Here is a 23,054-nt window from a genome sequence, read left to right as displayed (position 1 = left end):
CTAACACAAATCAGTTCTTTTTTAGCTGTCTATTAGTTGATTTGGTCTCTTCAGCTTTTTAAAACCGAAGGAAGCTGATTTCTCACTCTTGCTCATTCCTCCAAGCCACCACAGTTTCTGACAGCTTTATTGTTGTGTTCTACTTTATACATTTTTTGTTACTTCAGTTTGAGGACTTTTTGTGACTTTTGAGTGGGGAGTCCCAGCCTGCTTTAGACTTGTTTGGTCATTTATTTCCTATGTTTTTGGGCTCCCAATCTCTTGTCTTTTGCGTTGTTTTGCTGGTTAATTAAAGTTTAAAAAATAATTCAGTTGGAGCAATTTGGCCATTGTTTATGTATGTTACATTGTCATTGGATCATGAGTTTTGTTTAACCGTAACACAGTATGACAGAAGAGTTTTTGAATGAATAAATTAAATTTAAGGTTGCACAGTTGCATAAAAAGTTCAACATAAAACAAGAGTTCAACATTAAAAAAATAAATAAATTCTTAAACTGATTTGGAACCACTTGAGGGTTAGTAAAATACTGCAGAAGTTTATATTTTGAGTGGATTTGCCTTTAGGTGTTAATAAAATAAAATAAAATAAAATAAAATACAAATGTGATGTTTTTACTTCTTATTTTGTTGCAATGGCCCATGAATAATATTTAAACCAAGTAATTCCATTCTAATCTAAGTTTGCTAAGCAATATGCAAGACTAGGATCTCTCCTGAAACACCATGCACTGAAAAAAGCATGCCAAATGTGGCCAGATGGTAGCCACACATGCTTTTTGGCCTAATACTGTCCATATCCCCTTGCACTACAGGAAAACTATTGCTTTGTGCTGAATTGAAACATAATAATCTGACATTTCAATATGCACCGGTAACCAAAAACATAATTAATAAGCCAAATTAATCAATTACCATATATGAGATGGGGGATATACTTTGCAAATGACGAAGAGATTCCTCTAGGGCCTAATTATAAACCAACAGGTTTACATCATACTTAAAAGTATGCTATTTACTATCGTCAGCACCTTACGTATTTCCTAGTACTTGGGGAAAGCATGTGATTTGGGATCCAGCGTTTGTCCCTACAGCTTTATCCTCAGAAACCTCCCAAATGAGATGCAATTTCAAAACAATTCCTTATTGCTCACTCACACAAACACACACACACACACACACACACACACACACACACACAAGTCAGAACTTCGAGTGTGTTCCCTACCTTGTGCTCGCTCCACAAACACCACCTTGGAATCGGGCTGGAAGTTGTGCCCGCTGAGAAGCATCTGTTCCCCCCCTGAGGCGGCACAGCTTTCCATGCTCTGTTTATCCACGAGGGGCAACTCCTGTGCTGAGCGCTGGGCTGCAAGAAGGACACAGAAGGAAAGTGAGGAAAGACGTACAAAACCTGTCAAATCTATGCATATTTATTGTTGTATTGTTTACTACATGGCTTTAAAGGGAATGTAAATGTCAGTGCTCATTAAAGTTGCATTAATTTTGATCACAATACAGCAACAACTGTAATGATTGAAACAATCTGCAGGTTGTAATTTATTACTACATGACTGTAAGGTAAATTCAATTCAATTCAACTTTATTTGTATAGTGCTTTTAAACTATGATTACTGTTTCAAAGCAGCTTCACTAAAGCATTTCAATCAAATTCTGAAAATTTGAGGTTATTATTTACCATAGCTTGTTTGTTACTAATAACTTTAACTAATTAGCTGGCATAGCTTTATTAGTTACTAATAACTTTAACTAATTAGCTAGTAACTAATAGCTTTTAACAGCTAAAGTTATTACACATAAACATAACCTGCAGTTATACAGTTGTAGAAGTCTATGCGTACATGTTCAATGAAGTGTATGTGTTTTCCTTAAAATTTAAATGCAAGTAAGGGCTGTGCGATTTGGGGAAAATATCTAAATACGATTGTTTTAAAACAGATATTTCAATTTCAATTGAATTTGCGATTTAATTTTGTAGTCAAGCTTCAGCTCAATATGGTAGCTTCTTACTGCTAAAATGCAGTAAGTGTTAGTTCAAAAAGTAACTGAAAATATATTAACTAACTCCAACTTCTATTCAAATTTGTTTATAAATATTCAGAAATTAAACACTAATTTTACTCTAGAGCAAACAGAGATATATGTAGTTAGTTATCTCCTGGTGCCTTCGTGATGCTTTTTCATATGGTGTAACAGCTGCAAACAACTCTGAAATTGTACATTGCTGTTGCTATGGCTACTAGATTGAGTGTCACTGGCAGTACTTTTAGTTGACTTTTTAGCAAGACACTCCTCATATAGCCGCCTGTGGTGCTTTATTAGGTGCAGATTGTTGTATTTCCTCATGCTGTGGCAACAATTCTGCGACAGCTCTTACAAATTACCTGTTTTTGTTCGGTGGTTGTGACTTTGAAACCAAAATATTCCCATATTACCAACATACTGTTTTTCTTTGATATGAATTTGTCTATTAAAGCTTCTAAAGTGGCAGACGCCATCCCCCCACTTGTCCATGCTTTCCATGTTTGTTTGTTTTATTTTGGGCATAGTTTGGTTGTGCAGTTCTGATTGAAAGTGTGCTCACTCAATTGGCTAATAAGACTGTCACACACAGACAGCAGTCAAGCATTTGCTCTGGGTGGGGGAAAATTATATAGTACATATATATGTCATAGCAGCATCTTGCAATTAGCTAATTACAATGTTTCAAATCGTGATTGTGATTCGATTTTGATTAATAGCACAGCCCTGAAGTAAGTGCTAATCATAGATTAATTTGATCAAAAATCCAGCAAAAACTGTACTGATTTGAAAAAGTGTTACTATTAAAAATACCAGTTTTCTGTTTAATGTATTTTTAAAAATGCTATTTATTCCTGTAATGAAAAAAGCACATTATTTTTCAGAAGCCAGAAATAGTTTTTTTGCCACTTAAAAAGATATTTCATCCAAAAATGAAAATTCTGTCATCATTTACTCACTTATTTCCTTCTTTAAAAATTTTTTTTTACCTGTAACGACTGACTTCCATAGTGTTTGTTTTTCATACTATGGATATCAATGCTAACAGGTTTTCAGCTTTCTACAAAATCTATTATTGTGTGTTCAATAGAAGAAAGAAACTCATAAAGGTTTGGAAGCACCTGAAGGTGAGTAAACAGTAAATATATTTTTTGTTTTTGGGTGAACTATATATATATATATATATATACATATACATATATATATATATATATATATATATATATATATATATATATATATATATATATATATATATATATATATATATATATATTTCAATAACGGTAAGCAATAACAAAACAATTAAAAGAACATTTCTCTGATACAGAAAGCTTTTCTTTATGGAAATCAATTAATAATTGTATTCAGCAGTGATGCATAGATTCAGAACAGTTTAATAGATTTAGTTTGATTAACAAGAAATTAAAAAGAACAACATGTATCTAAAACATAACGCTTTTCTAAGACGTTAATAATACTTTTATTCCGCAAAATTGCATTAAATGATCAGTACGGGAATTTGTAAAAGGTTATACTTCATATAAATGGTGTTCTTTTAAAATTTTCATTTGGCAAGGAAATCCTAAAAGTTTTCCACACTCAGTATACAATAAATATTTCTTGAGCAGTAGATCGGCATATTAATATGATTTCTGAAGGATCATGTGACATTGAAGACTGGAATACTCATAATGTAAATACACCTTTGCTCACATGAATAAAATATGTCCAAATAGAAAACTCCAAACTGTAAAAGTATTTCACAATATCACTGTTTTGCTGTATTATAAATTGCAGCCATGGTGATCAGGTGAATCTTTTTATTTTAAACAATGGCATTGTTACCGTTCTGAAACTTTGTAACAGTAGGTCATGTTCTGTATATATGCCATTGTTACAAAAACACTGCAAACTTTCCACACTACTAGTTCAGCCAGCATTCTACAACATCAAGAATGAACTGTCTATAATACAAAAATCTCTCATATTCTCATATTCATTTATCTTAACCATTAATTGGATCTGGCAATAGGGGCAGCACAGTGACACAGTGGGTAGCGCTCTAGCCTCACAGCAAGAAGGTCGCTGGTTCGAGCCTCGGCTGGGTCAGTTAGCATTTCTGTGTGGAGTTTACATGTTCTCCCGGTGTTCATATGGGTTTCCTCCAGATACTCTGGTTTCCCCCACAATTCAAAAAAGTCCTATGGGTGAATTAAGTAAGGGCGTAGTATACATGTGTGAATGAAAGCGTATGGATGTTTCTCAGTGTTAGGTTGCAGCTGGAAGGGCGTCTGCTGTGTAAAACATAGCATAGATTAATAAAGGGAATAAGCCTAAAAGAAAAAGAATGAATGAATGAATGGGTGTTACCAGTGGTTACCAGCTGATAGATATGGGCCAGTATGGGCCAGTATGCCTACAAAATACAATTAATGGTAAATTTAATAAATAACTTAAATAATTCTTGTTAACTTTTTATGGCTTTTACAGTTTCTAAGCCTACCAGTAGGCGCAGAAGGCCCCTACTGGCCCATATCTATTAGCTGATAACCACTGCAATGCTCATTAAATCGAGTGATAACATTCGAATCGGCTGGACCAAGAAAGATTAAAAATGTTTTAGGATGCACAAATGAACACTGTAGTCTCCAAGCACTTCTTTTAACATTTTTCTTTTGTTTCTTGAGTGGCCCAGCCAGAGCCCAGACCAAAATCCTATTGAACATCTCTAGAGAGATCTGAAAATGGCTGAACACCGTCGCTTCCCATCCAACCTGATAGAGCTTGAGAGGTACAGCAAAGAGGAATGGGCAAAAATTCCCAAAGGCAGTTGTGCCAAGCCTGCGGCATCATATTCAAAAAGACTTGAGGCTATAATTGCTGCCAAAGGTGCATCAACAGAGTACTGAGCAGAGGCTGTGAATACTTATGTGCATGTGATTTTTTTTATTTTAAAAAACAATTTGTAACAATTTGTAACAATTTAAAAAAATCTTTGTTTACAAAGTCATTAAGGGGTTTTGTGTGTAGAATTTTGAGGAAATAAATTAATTTAATCCATTTTGGAATAAAGTTGAAACATTAAAAATGTGGAAAAAGTGAAGCGCTATGAATACTTTCCAGATGTACTGTAAATGCTTATGTTGTTTTGTGCATGTACTTGAGTTTTTAAAGGTACAGTTCTGACTTATTTATATTAAAAAACAAAATTGTATTACAAGTAATAAATAAATCAAAATATATTTATACATTTTAATACAAGAATTCTGTTTCTGTGAAGTAAAATATAAAATTGTATATGGAAAGCATTGTAAATGCACCATGATGCACTGGGATATCGAACCGAATCGATGGCATAATAATCGGAACCGAACCGAAACGTAAAACCAGTGGAGGTTCACACCTCTACAGTTTGGTGTATTTACCTTCGATCCACCACCTATAATCAAGTTTGGTTTTTTGCCATTCATAAAAAAGTTTGGCCACCCCTGCTCTAGGATTTCAGAGACTTGTTTTACATCTTGTAAAATGGGCCACCTTTAAATGAAAGTATACCTTCAATGCAAAGTTAGTCACACTGGATAAAAAATATAAAAATAAAACACTAACATCAAATGAAAAACAGGATTTAGTGAAATTTAGTGGGATGACTCACAGCACTCAATGGGGTTAGATGCCACCTGTAAGGACACCGTCCTGCCATTCGGTTGGTTGATGTGGACACGAAACACCATCCTCACACGTGTGTTCTTCCGTCCGATGTCGGTCTCGCCCTTGCGGAGCTCGATGTCTGAGTTACGCAGCTTGAGGATTCCAGCGCAGTCGATTCTGGGCCACAGAAAGAACGTTAATGTTTTGAGGAACAGACTCAACAGAAGAACAAAAATGTGCGCTAAATATCGTTAGACGGTTGTTTAATAAACATTTTCTCAGAACAGAGTAAACGTTTAATTTATTGCGCAGCGCTTCTGCCAAACATACGCCTGGCCTTTTCCCTGTGCCGCATAAATAAATGCCCTTTCTCTCTCAGCCCTTCCAAATTCTGCTCTTGACATGGCAGAGATGTTGTTAAAAACCCATGAAAAGTTTACTTTCTCCATTAAACGTACAAATCCACCAACTAGACCAGAAAGCCAACGAGAGTAAATACTTGTTTAAAGCCCGTCAAAAGTGTTGCATCTCACTGAAAAAACCCAGAAACATTTAAAGCTCTTTAAGATGCACTTGAGTGAAATTACCCATAAAACTCACTTTCTGGCAAAAACAGAAGTCTGAAAAACTGGAGAAACAATCATGAGTGATCCGTCAACAAGGTACACGAGGAACACGAGGAGGAGCACATCATGTTCTAGGTGTCATCAGGTTTTTTTTTTGCTGTTGTTGAATTACCACACATTCATCAAACTCACATCAAGCTTCCAGCAACCAATTTTCAACACTATGCTTCCAAACCAGAAAAAAATAGCACCATATACATGATTTTGTGAAATCAAATACTAAAGGGTTTAAAAATGATTTAAACTGCACTGAAACAGGGGCATAACCCTTTTTTGGCTTGGCTACAGGAACGTGACAAAGCGGGATCGCTCCCCAGAAAGCTCTGAAATAGGATACGAAGGGATTTTTTTTTGTTTAAGTTAAGTGTTACATCCATTATAGAGCGGGGAGAAAATGCTGAGCTGGTAAGACCGCTACCGCCTGGCTTTCAGAACAGACCCCAGTGCATCATTACAGGCTCCACGCGACCAGAGGCCTCCTGTAACACGAGCCCTCTAGCTAATACAAGGGAAACCCACTGCACGGGGACTGCACACACAAAAACACACTCCTTAGCAACTGCTAACACACAGGGGTGTCTAAAAAAACAAAAACGTTTGTTGTTTATTGAAGGAAATGCATACAGGATGCGTGTTGATATACATAATTTGCCCTTCTCAGCGTGAGTACCTAAGATGCTCATACTCACATGGCTCTCATGTTGCTCTCGGGCAGAAGAGGAATCTCAAGAACTTTGGTGTTGGACTGCAGGACCTCGTGGCTTGGTGTGGACACGGTCTTCCCGGTTATGCGGTGAACCTGGTAGAATGCGTGAGGTCGGAGGAGACGGTCATCTGCCGTGCCTATGAACAGCTGTAGGGTCAGAGGCTCGCTCTCCATGTAGCCGTGAAGCTGAAAGAAACAGATATGAATGCGTGGCGTTTGTGGTTACATGCGAATAGTTTATCCACAAAGAACTTGAAACTGCAGCATTACATCACCCAATCAGAAAACGATAAATGTTTAATGTACAATCGGATTTTATGGACCAATGAGATTTCAAAGTGGGTGGGGTTACCCCAGTATAATGGAGTAAATATTAAAAAGTCAGTTTAGCAAATAATTTTATAACTAATGCGCATCCTGATCTGAAGCAGAAGAAATAGGAGGAAAAAAGTTGTTTTGACACACACAAGCTTTATATAATTACAGTTGAACCACATAAGTCACATGAAATATTTTGACAATGTTGTTTGGTTCCTTATCATCTAAGGGGCATTGATGTCTATGCAGGATCAGAGATCTCAGATTTCATCTAAAATATCTTCATTTGTGTTCTGAAGATGAACAAAGGTCTCATGGGAGTTGGAATGACATGAGGGGGAATCGCTAATATCAGATAAATTTTTTTTGGGGGGGGGTGAACTAACCCTTCATGTTTCATAGAACTTGCATTTTTATTTTGTTCTATTGTTGGCATACTGCTGGTTGATTAAACGCTCAGTATGAATTTCATTTCCTTCTTTATTTTCTAAATAATATTTGTATTTAGCAGCAATGTTTTAAAGTGACAGCAAAGGATTGCAAATAATCACAGTCAACTTCATCAAATGAAATGAAAGTAGTTAATTCAAAATTTACTGAAAGCTATTTCTACTCATTTGAAAAGAGCTTTGAACTCGGTGTTGAACGAGTAGAGCCAGACAGAACCTGCAGACATTTTTTTGCTATTTCTGCAGAGAATTGTGTAAAAATTCTGTATATCTAAATTTTTGTAAAAATTACTTTAAAAGTATCGTAACTAAAAACTTATGAAATAAAAAATAATAGCTTTTTAACTTTTATTTAATGTTTTCAATACAAATTCATCATGATCCACTATTTGGGAAACAAAACAAGTCTATCATATAATATATCGACCAAAAGACAGAAAATATGATTTTACAAACTGTATTGTAAACAAATTGAATGAACATTTTCATATTAGTCAATATTATTACTGAAATCAATTAAAAAACTGAATTAATATACATTTACACATTTACATTCATTAACGAATCCTTTAATCATCAGCTTATTTACTCTTTAAACACATACCTTGGGTCTTCAGTTACCCTGTATTCAAAATGTTCTTGACGTTATCATTATAAGTAAACCCGTAATCAAATTATATATTTTAAAATGAGTCTTTAACTTTCTAGGTATAACACGGGAAGATTCACTATCAACCCAATGTACAGTATGTAATATTGAGCTAGTAAATAAGCTGTCAGTGACCAAAATATTGTGGATGCTGGAAAAAACAGTTTTGAGAATATTGTTTATATTGCAAATATAAGCTAGGTGTTGAATGTACAAGGAAAGTGAAGACTTTAAGTGAAGATTTCTTAATTCCCCTGTTCAAACTGAACTTTTCCAAATAAAAAAAAGGTAACAAAAAATGCAATTTTATGTAATTTTATTTAAAATATCAGTTGAAGCAATCAGTAACACATATTTGTTAGATATGTAGATCTGGGTCACCAAAGAACCGAATATGTAATTATGATTGGTGAAACATGAATGCATTTTAAAGTTGATTGAAGAAAGACAAAGTGACATTGAAAATTCAAGTAATTCACCTTTGCCATCACATGAATGATTTACATTTTGAAATGTAATAAAAGGTCATTTTAAATTTTATAGTTTAACTATAATTTTGATCAAATAAACTGGATGAGCAACAGTGATTTCTTTCAAAATCATCAAAACAGATCCGATTTAAAAATACTTTTAAAGTGTTGAATGATATTGTTCAATAAATATATACAGTTGAAGGCAAAATTATTAATCTTTTTATTAAAAAAATTTATAAAAAATAAGGCAACACTTTATTTTGATTGTCCACTTGAGTATTAGTAGACAGTCTGCTTAATATCTGCTGATACTGCTCTTTCAACAGACATTTAACTGACTATAAGATACTTTGCAAATACATGTCAACTTACACTATCCCTAACCCTAACCCCAACCTAATAGTCTACTTTTAATCTAATGAGAATTAGTTGGCATGTATATGCAATGTAACTTAAATTCAACAAACAAACCATAAAAATAAAGTGTGACAAAAATAATTATTTATGTAAAAATATAAGCTGAGTAATATTAGGTTAATTTGGAAATCATTGGATGACAGTGAAGAAAAAAATATATATTTATTTAGGGGGCTTATAATATTGTCTTTAAAAGATTATAATTTAATAACATAATATAAACTCAGCCTGAGTTTGCAGACAAATACAAGCACTTATGGCCAAACTACAGTACATAATACACAGCTGATGTATGGAGCTTCTCGCAGAGGGTGGTCAGCATCTGTGGTGAAAGTTCTGCACCACTATTGTATGTTTATTTAAGTAGATATGCTTGAGCCTGGCATTTGTGTTTATTCAGGCAGCAGGGAGTGCACCGGCCAGAAAGACAGAGGCCGGAGAGATCCAACTCCCCTTCACTACAGTACATTATCACCCACTAGAGGAATGCCAAGACTCTTTCCCCCCAATGGCACAGAGTTCAGAGGCGTTTGTCCACACCTCCTGGTACTGTGGGTCAGTTTTCACCCACTCAAACTCTTAACCTCCATGGCACATCTGTAATTAGGGAAACGGCCTGAGAATAAAAAAAAAGGGGGGAGATCTACAACGCGGGTTGCTTTGATAGTTACTGGCCAGATCCAGTGAGCAAATTCTTACTGGAAAAGGTTATGTCTGGTGTAATATTGAGCAAGACCAACTGTTTTTCTCTTTGGGCTCATTCACAGTAAGTATGTATGTTTTGCGCATTAAGGGATTCACCGTGATTCATAGATATGAGATAAAAAAATTAAAAAATTTCAAACTCACTTACAGTAATATTATGCAGAGTCATAATACACACATATACGTCTCTGGCTATATTTGCTACAAAATCAAAGGAAAACTATGGATAAATATAAGTAAATAACTATTATGTTTTAAAAAATATCTGTTACTTAAAGTACATTAACTACAATAGAAGAAAGTATATAAGCATATAGTCTTGAAGGATATTATATTATATTATATTATATTATATTATATTATATTATATTATATTATATTATATTATATTATATTATATTATATTATATTATATTACAATTTATACAACAGTTCTGTCTGGTTCTCGACTCTGATTGGCTGATAGCCATGCATTATTCTGTAAATAAAAGCACTGGTACAGCCTCTCCATCCTTGTGTATTACTCCACCCCCATACAGCAACAAGCAGAGGACACTCTAAAGTTTTATAAATAATGCTGCTGTTGGACAACATAATGCACTTCTAAGGCTTTTTAGAAGACAATGTAGTTGTTTCGACTGCAACTATGCAGTTTTTTTATAAGGATAGCGCCTAATTTATATTTTTATAAATTCTGAGAGACAACGAATCGGCAGCTAATAGCCTGCCATTGAGCTGAGCAAAGACGGTTGACGTTGTCCATCCACAAGATAGTGACAGAGACTGCATAATAGATGAAAAACAGCATAATTTCAGCACATCAAATGATTATTAAAACATTATTATACAGGTAAATGACTTTTCGAGTGTTTGTATGTTGCAGTGCTGTATTTATACCATACAACTGTAGTGTATTGAGTGTGATATGAAACTCAGATATCAGGAATGTCTGCATTTTGTGTTAGGCACTCTTTGTATAACTCTGAGTTTTTGGTTGGCTAACTGCTTAATACTAATGCGTCTATTGTTTTTGTTAGTTCAGTAAACAGAAAGAAAGAAGAAATGCTTGCATGTGTTTAGTGTTTTCCTTATTGCAAACAACACTAATCTGGTAGTGTTGGTGCTGCTTTGGCTTTTCTAAGGGATAATTATTAGGGATGTCCCTGCAGCCTCGTGTCAACGCACATCTCCCATCAGTGCCAATATTCAGCCACATTACATGGCTGCTCGTGTTTTATTGCTCATTTATATTATATACAATTATATACAGTTATATTATATTATATTATATTATATTATATTATATTATATTATATTATATTATATTATATTATATTATATTATATTATATTATATTATATTATATTATTGTCATGATCACCAGCGATCTAAGCACCAGAGATCGCTGAAAACATTCACACACACCTAGGACTACAAATCTGCTTGTAAATGGACAACATATTCAGTCATGCAACACACAAACACACAATCAACTGATTCCTGATCCTGACTGATTGCATACACACAGCTGATGCTGCTAAAGTACTGATTACACACACATATATACAGCTCACTTTGAGACACTCATTGCTGGGTCTTGCTTTTTGTTATAGTGACATTACAATTATTATATATTTTAAAATATTTTCATGTATAAGATATTTATTTAACAACATATAATACAAATATTACAATATAATTTTATGATAATATATAATATATTATCATAAAAGTAAATAATAGTATATCTTATAATCATGTTGAAAAAATGTATACATTTTCAAAGCTCTGTGTGTTGTGTGTGTGTTTGTATATATATATATATATATATATATATATATATATATATATATATATATATATATATATATATATATATATATATATATATATATATATATATACATATATATATATATATATATATAATTTATCAAAAAAAAATGAAATCACATTACTTAACCAAGTGTGGTTAGGGTGGGGTTACAAAGTTTATCATTAACAGTACTATTGAGGGGGTAACCTTAAAATTTTATATTTAAGAACACAAATAATTGTGAATAAAATAATCTATAGCTTCTCAATAAATAAAAAAAACAGTCATAAAGATTGTCACACATACGGCCTACGAGATGAAACCAATCTCAATATTATAAATACGGAACCACTGATCTAACAAACCAACCTATATTTAGGGATTTCGTCACTTCTTCCAGTTACGGCGGTGATTTTTGTTGACAGAGCTGTTCTTTGAGAAGTTAACTTGCCGAGAGACTGAAGCACAGACGTGGAAGCACATAGCTGTGGTGCGGCAGGCTTACTTCAGAGGCTACACACTCACGTCTACCATCAATCCGATGGCGCATGTGGTCAAACTGCATCCAGGATAGAAAAAAAAAAAAAAAACCTGGCAGAAACCATCAGGAACCCGAGCAGGGGGAGAGAGATGGGGCTCTGGGTACAAAAATCCTGACCACCAGAAACCACCAAACCCCAAGTGGAGAGACAGAAGGAGGGGAGAGGGGGAAGACTAATTCTTAGGGGATAGTGACTCACGCAGTTATAGGAACAGAAGCAGTAGGGGCTTCAAATACTGAGAAATGAGGATAATTTATCAAGATCTGGGCACAAATTAGGGATTTGGGGAGTCTTACACAAGTATTAAGACTTGAGCCCCTCCAAAGTCAGTCAAAACATGAAGAATATTAAAAGCAAAGTGGGACCACATATATATATAGTTTCCTTAACTAATATGTACTTACACTAAAATTAATATTACACTACAATGTACTGTGCTTAATAATATATTTTTTAATAATGTAAATACATGTTCTACATTTATTGTACTTACAGTACAGTATGATAAAATACATGCAATTAATTTCTGAAATTACATTTAGAATTATACTCTTTACCATCCCTTACACATTGACCCACCCTAATACCTACCCATAGCAATTTCAAGTTTATTTGTGTAGCGCTTTTCACAATAATCATTGTTTCAAAGCAGCTATAAAAAAGGTGCACATTATTGTATTACAATCAATCTCAGAAAGGTTAAGTTATTAGTTACCATGGCTTTATTAGTTGCTTATAACTTTAAATAATTACTCTAACTAGTAACAGATAGCTTTGAACAGTTAAAAAGTTAACATTACAGTTAAAGAGCCCCTATTGTGGGTTTTTGAAATTGACCTTCCATGCAGTGTTACACAGCTCTAAGGAAGTGAAATATATACAGCTATAGCTTAAATCTGAAAGTGTACCATGTTTAAAACTATTGATTCATCTATAAAAGAGTCGACTTAGAGTGGTTCAAAAGAATCGTTAGGGTAACGAATTCTTTAGCTTCTTTGTATCTTTTAGACATCGATACAAGCTCAAGCCCTGCCCATTTGTTGCATACGCAAACCTGGGAAAATGTAAATCCCCGCTCACAAACACTGTAGCAAAAAAGAAGAAAACAAACACTGTCGGAGATCCCAATTAAATCATGTGGCAAAGACGCTGTGCTCTGAAGTGAGAGAAAGTTAGTGTTAATTTCTCTACCCAAAGACGAAGCTGTGAAGAGTCAGTGGTTAAAGTTAATTTTAGCAAAAATAACCCAAGGCATTATAACCCCAGCCTTGGGCTGTGTTCTTGTCATTTTTCTGACGAGTGCTTCAGCAATCTACACGCTTACAACGGGGGATTCGTTGGCTGTTGGTTAAAGGAAGGACACATGCCACTTTGTTTACGGATTTAAATGCGTTTGTGAGCTCGCAATCCTCTGCTGTTTGTCGTTGCTATGGCCACCATCAGCTGTTTCTACACACGTGTGGCGGTCAAGTTTCAAAATAGTTAGGCTATTTCCACCGTGTGGATTAATTCTGAATGTGTGTCATTGTTAAGAATAGAGCAATATGCTGGTGTATAACTGCCCTGCTTTAATGCACTCCTGCATTGGGCTCAGACATACACTCTGCACTCTGAATACTTCAAAATTGTTGATAAGCCGTGGTAGGCAATTTTGTCGGTCCTGCGCTGAACGCAGTCGACCAATCACAACAGACTGGGTCATCTGACACCAGTTTGTCAGACCAGTATCGCTAAGGAGAGGATTGGGAACAAATGAATATATGAATAAATGAATAAATGGATATTTAGGTAAAAACAAATGTATATTATAAGACACTGAAAGTCTTATAAAATGAAAAAAAGTACTTTAACAACTTTCCAAAATGGTCCTAAAAGGACCTCAGAAGAGGACACCAGTGGTGACAGAGCATGAAGGGAGGTGCCATTCACTAAAAGAAGAACATGTGCAGCTCTATAATCTGATGGTTTACAGAATGGGACAAGCTTGTTTGAGGCTCTTGAACACTCCCCTTCACTTGCCTGCCAGAACTGTGTGCAGCGGAGACTGGACGCCTCCACACGATGCTGTTGCACATGATGTCAGTGCAGTATGAGGACCTTCAACTAAACAAAAGGCAGTCTGTGCACTAGGCCGGAAACAGCAATGAATCTGAGTTTAAAAAAAAGAGGCAAGAGTGAGAGGACCTTGTTTTTTTTTCAGACGGGAGTCGCACTGAGCCACGTGTTCGCAATCATTAGCACCTCGTTATTTTGAATTGAAGTACCCAGCAGCCACAGATGTATTATGAAACGTTGAGTTCACCTTTAACAGCCATTTTAGTAAATAAAGCAGTCACGGAGTCTGTGGTTCGCATACCCTAAGAGTCAGGTCCAACCACACTGATTTCTTTCAGACGCAACCACGAATCCTGTCTTCAGGAATTCTGTTATCCATTAGGAAGTGTCTGCAACCAACTTGTGGAGTGAATATCCATGATTCAGCTACCAAAGCAAATGAGGTGTGTTAATCACTGATGTCTGTCGAACTGACATCAAGACACTAAGGCCTGGTGAAATATACTGTATGTAGCACTTTACTCGCACTTCCTGAACTTGGAATTGGGAGAATAACAAAAAAATCAAAGGGTTTAAATCACAGTATGTTACTATGACTTGAGAGAAAACAAATATAAGGACGTTCCCTTGTGTCAACACAAACAATGATAAAGTGAAAATATTTCACATGGAGAAGATGCTGCATGATGTCGAATATAAATATTAAAGGGTACTGAATGAAACGTGTTATTAATTATTCACCCTCATGTCGTTTCAAATCCCTGAGACTTTCATTCATCTTCAGAAGACAAATTAAGATATTTTAGATGAAATCTGAGAGCTCTTTCATCCTCTATAGACAGCAACAGTCTTGACTAGTTCAAAGTCTAGAAAAATACCAAAAATACATTCTCAAAACAGACCAAATGCCTTCAGTGGTTCAAATAACAGGATACTGTTGAATAAAGTATTTATTTTCGTTCTGTGTATGCACAGAAGTTATCTTGTAGCTTTATAATTTTACGATTGAATCACTGAAGTCATATGGATGTGGAGTTTTGTAATAATTTTTTGAACTTTTAACAAAAGTTGAAATGAACACTATCCCTTGAAGTGAAAAAATAAAGCCATTCTTTGACAATATACAGAAGTACTAGCTACTCGGCTGGTCCTTAAACATTTTTAAATTTCCCATTTAAAGTGAAAGTGAAGCACTTAGTCAAGTTTACATTATTTTGTAAATTGGTTTCCACTTAAATAAAAATATATTAAACAAACTTGATTAATGTAACCATTTTGCAGAAACATCCGCATATCGTGGTTATTCTGTTTTTACTGAATCTTCTGCTTTTGTTACTAAAACCAAAACACAGAGAGGCACTTGCATCTATCTGCTGCAAAAAATACAAATATTTAAAAAAAAAATGTTAAAAGCATTAAGAACATCACGTGATGTCTGCAGAAGTTGTTTTTTTTTAATGGTTCAGTCCCGCTTGCCGCCAAGTTTATACACAGACTTACACACACCCACACATCAATGAATGCTATGGAAACTAAAATTTGTTGTACAGTTGGCAGTTCACTCCTGTTATTTGGTACGATTGCATTCATATCAGAAGTAAACCATACCAGAGTTCGCACAAACCATATCCCAGACCATCTCTTCTAGGCAGACTCCGGTATTGTTTGTGGGTGAGCACCGAGTTCAGAAGACACGTTCACACTATCTAAACGTACCATACTTGTCAAAGGACCTGGGTGCGGACCAAAAGTGCTAGTGTGAAAGCACCCTTCGATGTGAATTAGTACAGCGTGAAGTTATGTGGTTTAATCGTTGCATTAGTCTGATGTTTATATAAAGAAGAACAATAGAAAACATATAAATATTTTGGGATATATTAAACACACATCTGATGCTTGTATTTGCACCAGCTTTAAATTCACAACTTCACGCATTGGGTTAAATTAGGCTTTGCAGTCTCTGTGTTTAGTCTTTTACTTTCCCTGTATCTGTTCAGCTGAGAAAACAGAATCAGCCCATGACGTCAGATACAGTGATATTCTAAGGTGGTGGCACCTTAACTCTAAAAGCTATAGTAAAACCTGTCGTTTTCTGCAAAATATTTACATTAATCGAGTTTGTTTTATATATTTTCATTAAAGTGGAAACCAATTTACAAAATAATGCAAACTTGACTGACTGCTTTACTTCCACTTTAATTGGTTCTTATTATTACCAATCAGCACCAGTGTCAAGCACAGTATTTAGTGTCAAAAAGTTGAGAATAGAGGATGCCATGATCAGAACTGTGTTTATGTTTTTTTATTGTTGTAGGTTTTATGATAACAGAGATGCAATGTAGGTGATTATGCAGTTGAAAGTGTACTATGGAGAGATAAAATACTATGACTCCTAACACATCTTGCAGTGCCACATCAACAAGGCTGCGGAAAGAACACAATCCTATGATATAATTCTGTACATTACATCATTGATAGATCCTAAATAAAGAATTTCACTAAGTGCAAAAGCCTGTTTGTGAGAGATTGTGAACTGATACCTGGACCACTGGATGACCTCCCGCTAGTGCTTTCACAGCTCCTCTGCTGCCTTCAGTCTCATAATGAGCACGGTGATGAGACTTGGGTTGGACATCAATCTGTAGGCTGTACGGCCCTGAGCTCGAAGGCAACTGCCAATCAAGAGCAGGCAGTGATGGACTACAAGAACATGAGAAAGAGCATTTGTTAATGTAGATAAAGAAACTATTCAACTGTGATTGTGAAAAAAAACTCTTAATGTTTATCCTACCTGATGTAAGGCTTAGGCTTAGACCAATATGGGTGTTGGGGCACGTCCAAAAAGCCACTGCAGTAGGTCTCCTTCTTGAAGGGTAGGCGTACTGAGGAGAAGTCATCCTGGCAAAGCTCCAGGGACCCTGTCTCGTCTCCACCTGGTTCTACTTTCAGGTTCATTGAAGCACTGTGTTCCAGACTGGTCTTGCGGGACTTCAAAGGAATCCCCTCTGCAAGATCTGTTAATCCATCTGTGGTGAGGGCATTGATGGCGGCAACAATGGCAGAGTTGGTGTATTGATTGGTATTGGGCAACCAACTGTCCTCCGTCACACTGAGGCGAGGTGAAGTTTGTGGCGACGGCCCAGGAGATTGATTTGGCGAGTACGGATGGTACTTGTGCGATGGCCCACCATTGAAGCTGTACTTCCGTTTACCGCCACAAGGAGAATTTGGACGGGAACCCCGATTGCCTATCCAGTTGTCATCAGTGATACTGGTTCGAGGAGAACCGGATGGAGAATGGCGTGGAGAAGCACCAAGAGTGCAGGACTGCAGAGAGGAGGAACCTTTTGGGGAGACGCAAGGGGACTGCCAAGGCGAGTTCTGCGGAGAGTTGTCGTAGTTGTAGGAGAAGCCAGATTCGTATGAAGAAGCATCTGAATGGCAGCTACGAGAGGACACGCTGCTTGCCGGACTGAGGCAGGTAGGGTCACGATAACCATCAACACTCGGCAACGTTAATGTCACTATGGAGTTGACTCGCTTAGTCACTGGAACGCTGTTATCCTCCACCTCATCTTCGGGGAACTGGCCGTAAGCTGTTATCTCAATGCGCGGACTCTCCAATGTGGGAGCTCCATTGGATCGGGGACCGGATGTTTGGAAGTAGCCTACCGAGCTCATGTCATCTTGAGGGAACGAGGAAGGTTGGCTGATGGATATCGACAAGGAAGGGCTGGTCTGGAGATTGTGGTACTGCGAGGGTGGGCAGGGGTTGCCCAGAGGAATTGAGATGCTGGTGTTTTGATTGTAACAGTACGCATCTGTAAGGTACAATCACATTTTTGTGAGACGCTGCAACTAAAAATAAGCTACAGAGATCAAAGAGCATAGGTGCAAATAGGGTGCTGCTTAGTGAGTATAGTAAATGTAGCTTTTATATTATACATATTATGGCTGCAAGATATATGAAAAAATCAGATATTGATTTCGTTTTTCTGCAATATACAGTTGAAGTCAGAATTATTAGCTCCCCTAAATTATTAGACCCCTTATTTATTTTTTCCCCAATTTCTGTTTAATGGAGAGAAGATTTTCATCAACACATTTCTAAACATAAGTTTTAATAACTCATTTCTAATAACTGATTTATTTTATCTTTAGCACGATGACAGTTGATAATGTTTTACTAGATATTTTTTAAGACACTTCTATAGAGCTCAAAAGTTATTTCTAGCCGAAATAAAACAAGATTTTCTCCAGAAGAAAACGAAATGTATCATAAACGATATGATGTATCACATTATAAACTAAATGTAAAAAAAAAAAAGAAAAACATCAAAGCGGAGTTAATAATTCTGACTTCAACTGTATATTGCAATATGATGAATGATTTCACCAGAAGAATTTAATAGCTGTATTTTGAAAGATTATTAATTAATTTAGATAGAATGGGATGATCAAATCTTTTTCTATGCATTTGCAAAAATTATAATAAATTACAATTATAATACATATTATAATATAATATATTTTATTATATCATTATAATATATATTTATATCAGGGCTGGGCTAAGAAACAATATTATATTGAATCGCGATAAAAAAATTGTCAATAACAATGATAAGCGCTGGACATTTTTACTCTATATAGATATGTGTGTCGATATAAGAGATGTACTGAATTTTCAGCCACTAAAATTTTTCAACTGAAAATATGTCCTGCCATTTAATGGACCCTCTAATTTGTGGCTTTAGTCATTGTTAGGGTACTTTTTATATCTGGAAGCATTAACAACTTGTTTCAAAATATATATTGTTATCGTATATATTTATTTATATATATATATATATATATATATATATATATATATATATATATATATATATATATATATATATACACACACACACACACACACACACACAAAAATTTAACTATATATATATATATATATATATATATATATATATATATATATATATATATATATATATATATATATATATATACATACAGTTGAATTTTTGTATAGTTATTGTATCACCATGGGTTGTTCTGTAGACTATAGGAAAAAATTGCTCTAAGGGGCTAATAATTTTGACCTTAAAATGGTGTTTAAAAAAAATAAACACTTTTATTCTAGCTGAAATAAAACAGATAAGACATTCTCCAGAAGAAAAAAAATATTAACAGACCTACTGTGAAAATTTCCTTTTTCAGTTAAACATCATTTGGAAAATATATATATATAAAAAAAAATTCAAAGGGTGGCTAATAATCCTGACCTCAACAGTATATTGTGCAGCCCTAATACACACACACATATATATTTATTTGTTTATGTATTTATTTATCTGCCTTTGATTTACAAAAACATGGCATTAAAAAAAGACACCACACTTTATAAGCAATAACTGTGAGTCAAAAACGTTGGTGGTTAAAAGCCACAACCTCTGCAGAGGAAGCAAGGTGACTGATACACAAATACCAGGCCAAAAATAACAAAGCGTTAAAAATATCTTACTGAGGACAAAACCAGACGGAAAACCAATACTCATAAACAATCTTTGTTGAAAACAGGGGCAAACATTTTGCCTCAACGTATGGATTAACATTAGACAATAACACAACATTTGACATGCAACATGGCTGACACAAAACATCTTGACTAAGACATGAAAAAAACATATATCAATTAGAGCTTTCTGGAGAGTATAAGATGAATCACTGACCACTTTAGCAATTTTAGAACACTTGTAGCTTATCCAAAAACTCCTAACAGATTGTGACTACGTCATCGGGCTTACTTGAGTTTTTGAGTTTGTACGTCTTCTGTTCCATTTAGACATTTTATTGATAACAGAAATCTATTATTGTAATGAGTAATCACTGCAAAACGAAAGAAAACAATGCAGTTGAGTTGAGTGACTCACTGTAGTCAGTCAGTCCAACCTGCTGGAAATATATCTAATGTAAGTTAGCACAAACTGGCGCACAGTCACTACTGGCTCCGCTTACAATAAAATTTGCAACGATTTCTCGCTACTTTAGAGGACGATTAAAAACATGGATACTTGAAAATGTGACCACAGCGCAACAAAGCACCCTGGATACTGATAGCATGCTAATGTATCCCTAATGTATGTATCGCTTTGGAATCAAGTTAACAACTACATATTAGATTTTTGTAAGCAAGCCATAGGTACACAGTCAGTATATGATTCTGAAAGCTTTAAAGAATAAATGAATAAGTGTTAAATGAAAAGTATATTAGTAACTTTATTAAAATAAATCACCTCAGAGCCTAAGCAAGTTGCTGGACTCTAAGTTTAGTAATTCTAATTCATTGGCTGGATTTAAAGCAGGTTTGTGCACTTTTTTTTTAGAAAGTCAGGTCAGAAGACCAGCTTGTAGACCCTTTAAAAGCAGCTAGGTCTGAACCATCGGAAAGCTGATTGAAGTTATTTTTCTCCACAGAAAATATGAGAACTGCTTTTGTTATAGTAGAGCTGTCATTATGAACTATAATCTAAGTTATCTTGTGAAAAGCACAGTTGCTGCAAAGAGAAGGATGCAAAAAGCCACAATCTAAATAATGTCTCTGCTTATTCATCTCCGTCACGCCTACCACTCCCTTCTGTAGCCTCTCAAACAAGAAAAAACTAATTCAGTCATTTAATTAAATCAGAAATAACTGCAATTCTAAGACTTTTTTTTCAAAAGGGAATTAATATTAACAATAACTTTACACTATAATGCAGTGGCACAAGGTAAGCTTCAAGACCACTGCTAGCCAATCAGAATTGAGCAACTGGGGTGCAATAATTATCATAAAGGGGGAGGATTGTAACAACTTTTGAAATTCCTGAAATTAGTTTTGTCACTCTATGCTTCACATATGTGTCAGCATATGTATTTGTATATATTCTGCAAACTCTATGACAAATCTTCTTTTGCTTCAGAACAGTTAAAACAATATTTTCAATCACAACAAGCATTATTTGCAGTTTCTACACAAAAAAGCAAAATGTTTAGAATTGCATGTCTATACTATATGCATTTTAAGCATATTATTGTACTATATATATATATATATATATATATATATATATATATATATATATATATATATATATATATATATATATATATATATATATATATATATATATATATATATATATAATTCAGTATAGTCAATCATTCAATTTTTAATTTTTTGCTGAGTCCCTTTATTAATCTGGGGTCGCCACAGCGGAATGAACCACCAACTTATCCAGCACGTTTTTTATGCAGCGGATACCCTTCCAACCTATCACTGGGAAACTAATTTAGTATATATATATATATATATATATATATATATATATATATATATATATATATATATATATATATATATATATACTGTATACAGTGAATATACTGTATATGCTACATTATATATATATATATATATATATATATATATATATATATATATATATATATATATATAGTGTAATAATATGCAATTTAAAATTAATTTATACCTATTTATGTCTATGTATATATATATATATATATATATATATATATATATATATATATATATATATATATATATATATATATATATATATATAATATTTTTTTTATAACATTTAATAAAGTGTTACCAACTCCACCTACTGTCACATCACATTAGTGTTGGTTACACAGCATCATTATTTATACTTCATATTAAGTTGCTTGATTTTAATTTAATGCTGTATTACTTTAATAAGTAGAAGACAAATATAGGAACAAAGTTTGAGTGCTATAACGACACTGAGTTACAAAAGTTGAAACTAAATGTTACCAAACTCCCCGTCCCCAGAAACCAACGTGCAGAATAGCAGATTTATTTTAACGTCAACACTGGTAACTTACAAGAAAACGTGCAACCATTAATTTGACAGTACAGTAATTAAGTTGACATGATGATAATAATACAATCAGACAATGAGAGTGAAAAATGAGACAGTAGATGCATTTAATCAGAATACGTTACCTTCCTCTGCGGATTTCATGCTTGCGAAGTGTAGACAGAACTCACAGCAAGTTCAACGCACTTTTCCAAAACGCACGACACAGTCCGCTCAGCGTTTAATCTCCCAATATGATGATGAGTCCTGATATCTGTGCTAAAAGTGCTCACTTCTACCGTAATAAGCGTGTATTCCAGTCAAGAGAGAAGTGTGTAAATGACTTAAAAGCTCAATTACTTAAAAAAACGCAAGAAATGACAACGTAAAAAAATATGAACCTTATATTAATACAGTTTGTCTAACTCGTTATATTTTCTATTCTGGACTTGCATGTTAGTTTCCAGGGGTTCTGGTGACGCACTGCTTTGCGATGGAAAGGTCTGTGTATCTATATAAAGCCGGGAAACACCTCCGTTGGGCCCCGCCCCTCTTTGCAGTGACGCAGGCACCACGTCTCAAGCGCAACAGCAGATGAAGAGAGGGATTCTCTCCTCTCAACATTTCCAGATGTGGAGCCGTTCAAACCAAAGGCAAATGAACCGACTTGTGCGCATGCGCGTATGGGAGGAAAGCCCAACTCCTTAGGGCG

The 23,054-nt window shown here is 34.8% G+C and overlaps 1 protein-coding gene across 1 annotated transcript in view; it reads right to left on the bottom strand.

Annotated features, from left to right (window-relative positions):
- The window catches only part of nfatc1 (nuclear factor of activated T cells 1), an 87,373-nt gene extending 64,541 nt beyond the window's left edge, over positions 1-22,832 (bottom strand). The window contains 6 exon segments of the mRNA NM_001045159.1: positions 1,229-1,369; positions 5,702-5,874; positions 7,013-7,215; positions 16,994-17,153; positions 17,245-18,274; positions 22,489-22,832. Of these exon segments, the coding sequence (NP_001038624.1) occupies positions 1,229-1,369; positions 5,702-5,874; positions 7,013-7,215; positions 16,994-17,153; positions 17,245-18,274; positions 22,489-22,507 (1,726 nt within the window). The 5' untranslated portion in view covers positions 22,508-22,832.
- Positions 22,833-23,054: the final 222 nt, after the last annotated feature.

The sequence above is a fragment of the Danio rerio genome, chromosome 19 (assembly GCF_052040795.2).
Source record: "Danio rerio strain M-AB ecotype USA chromosome 19, GRCz13ab, whole genome shotgun sequence".
NCBI lineage: Eukaryota > Metazoa > Chordata > Actinopteri > Cypriniformes > Danionidae > Danio > Danio rerio.
This window is presented reverse-complemented; position numbering and strand designations above follow the sequence as displayed.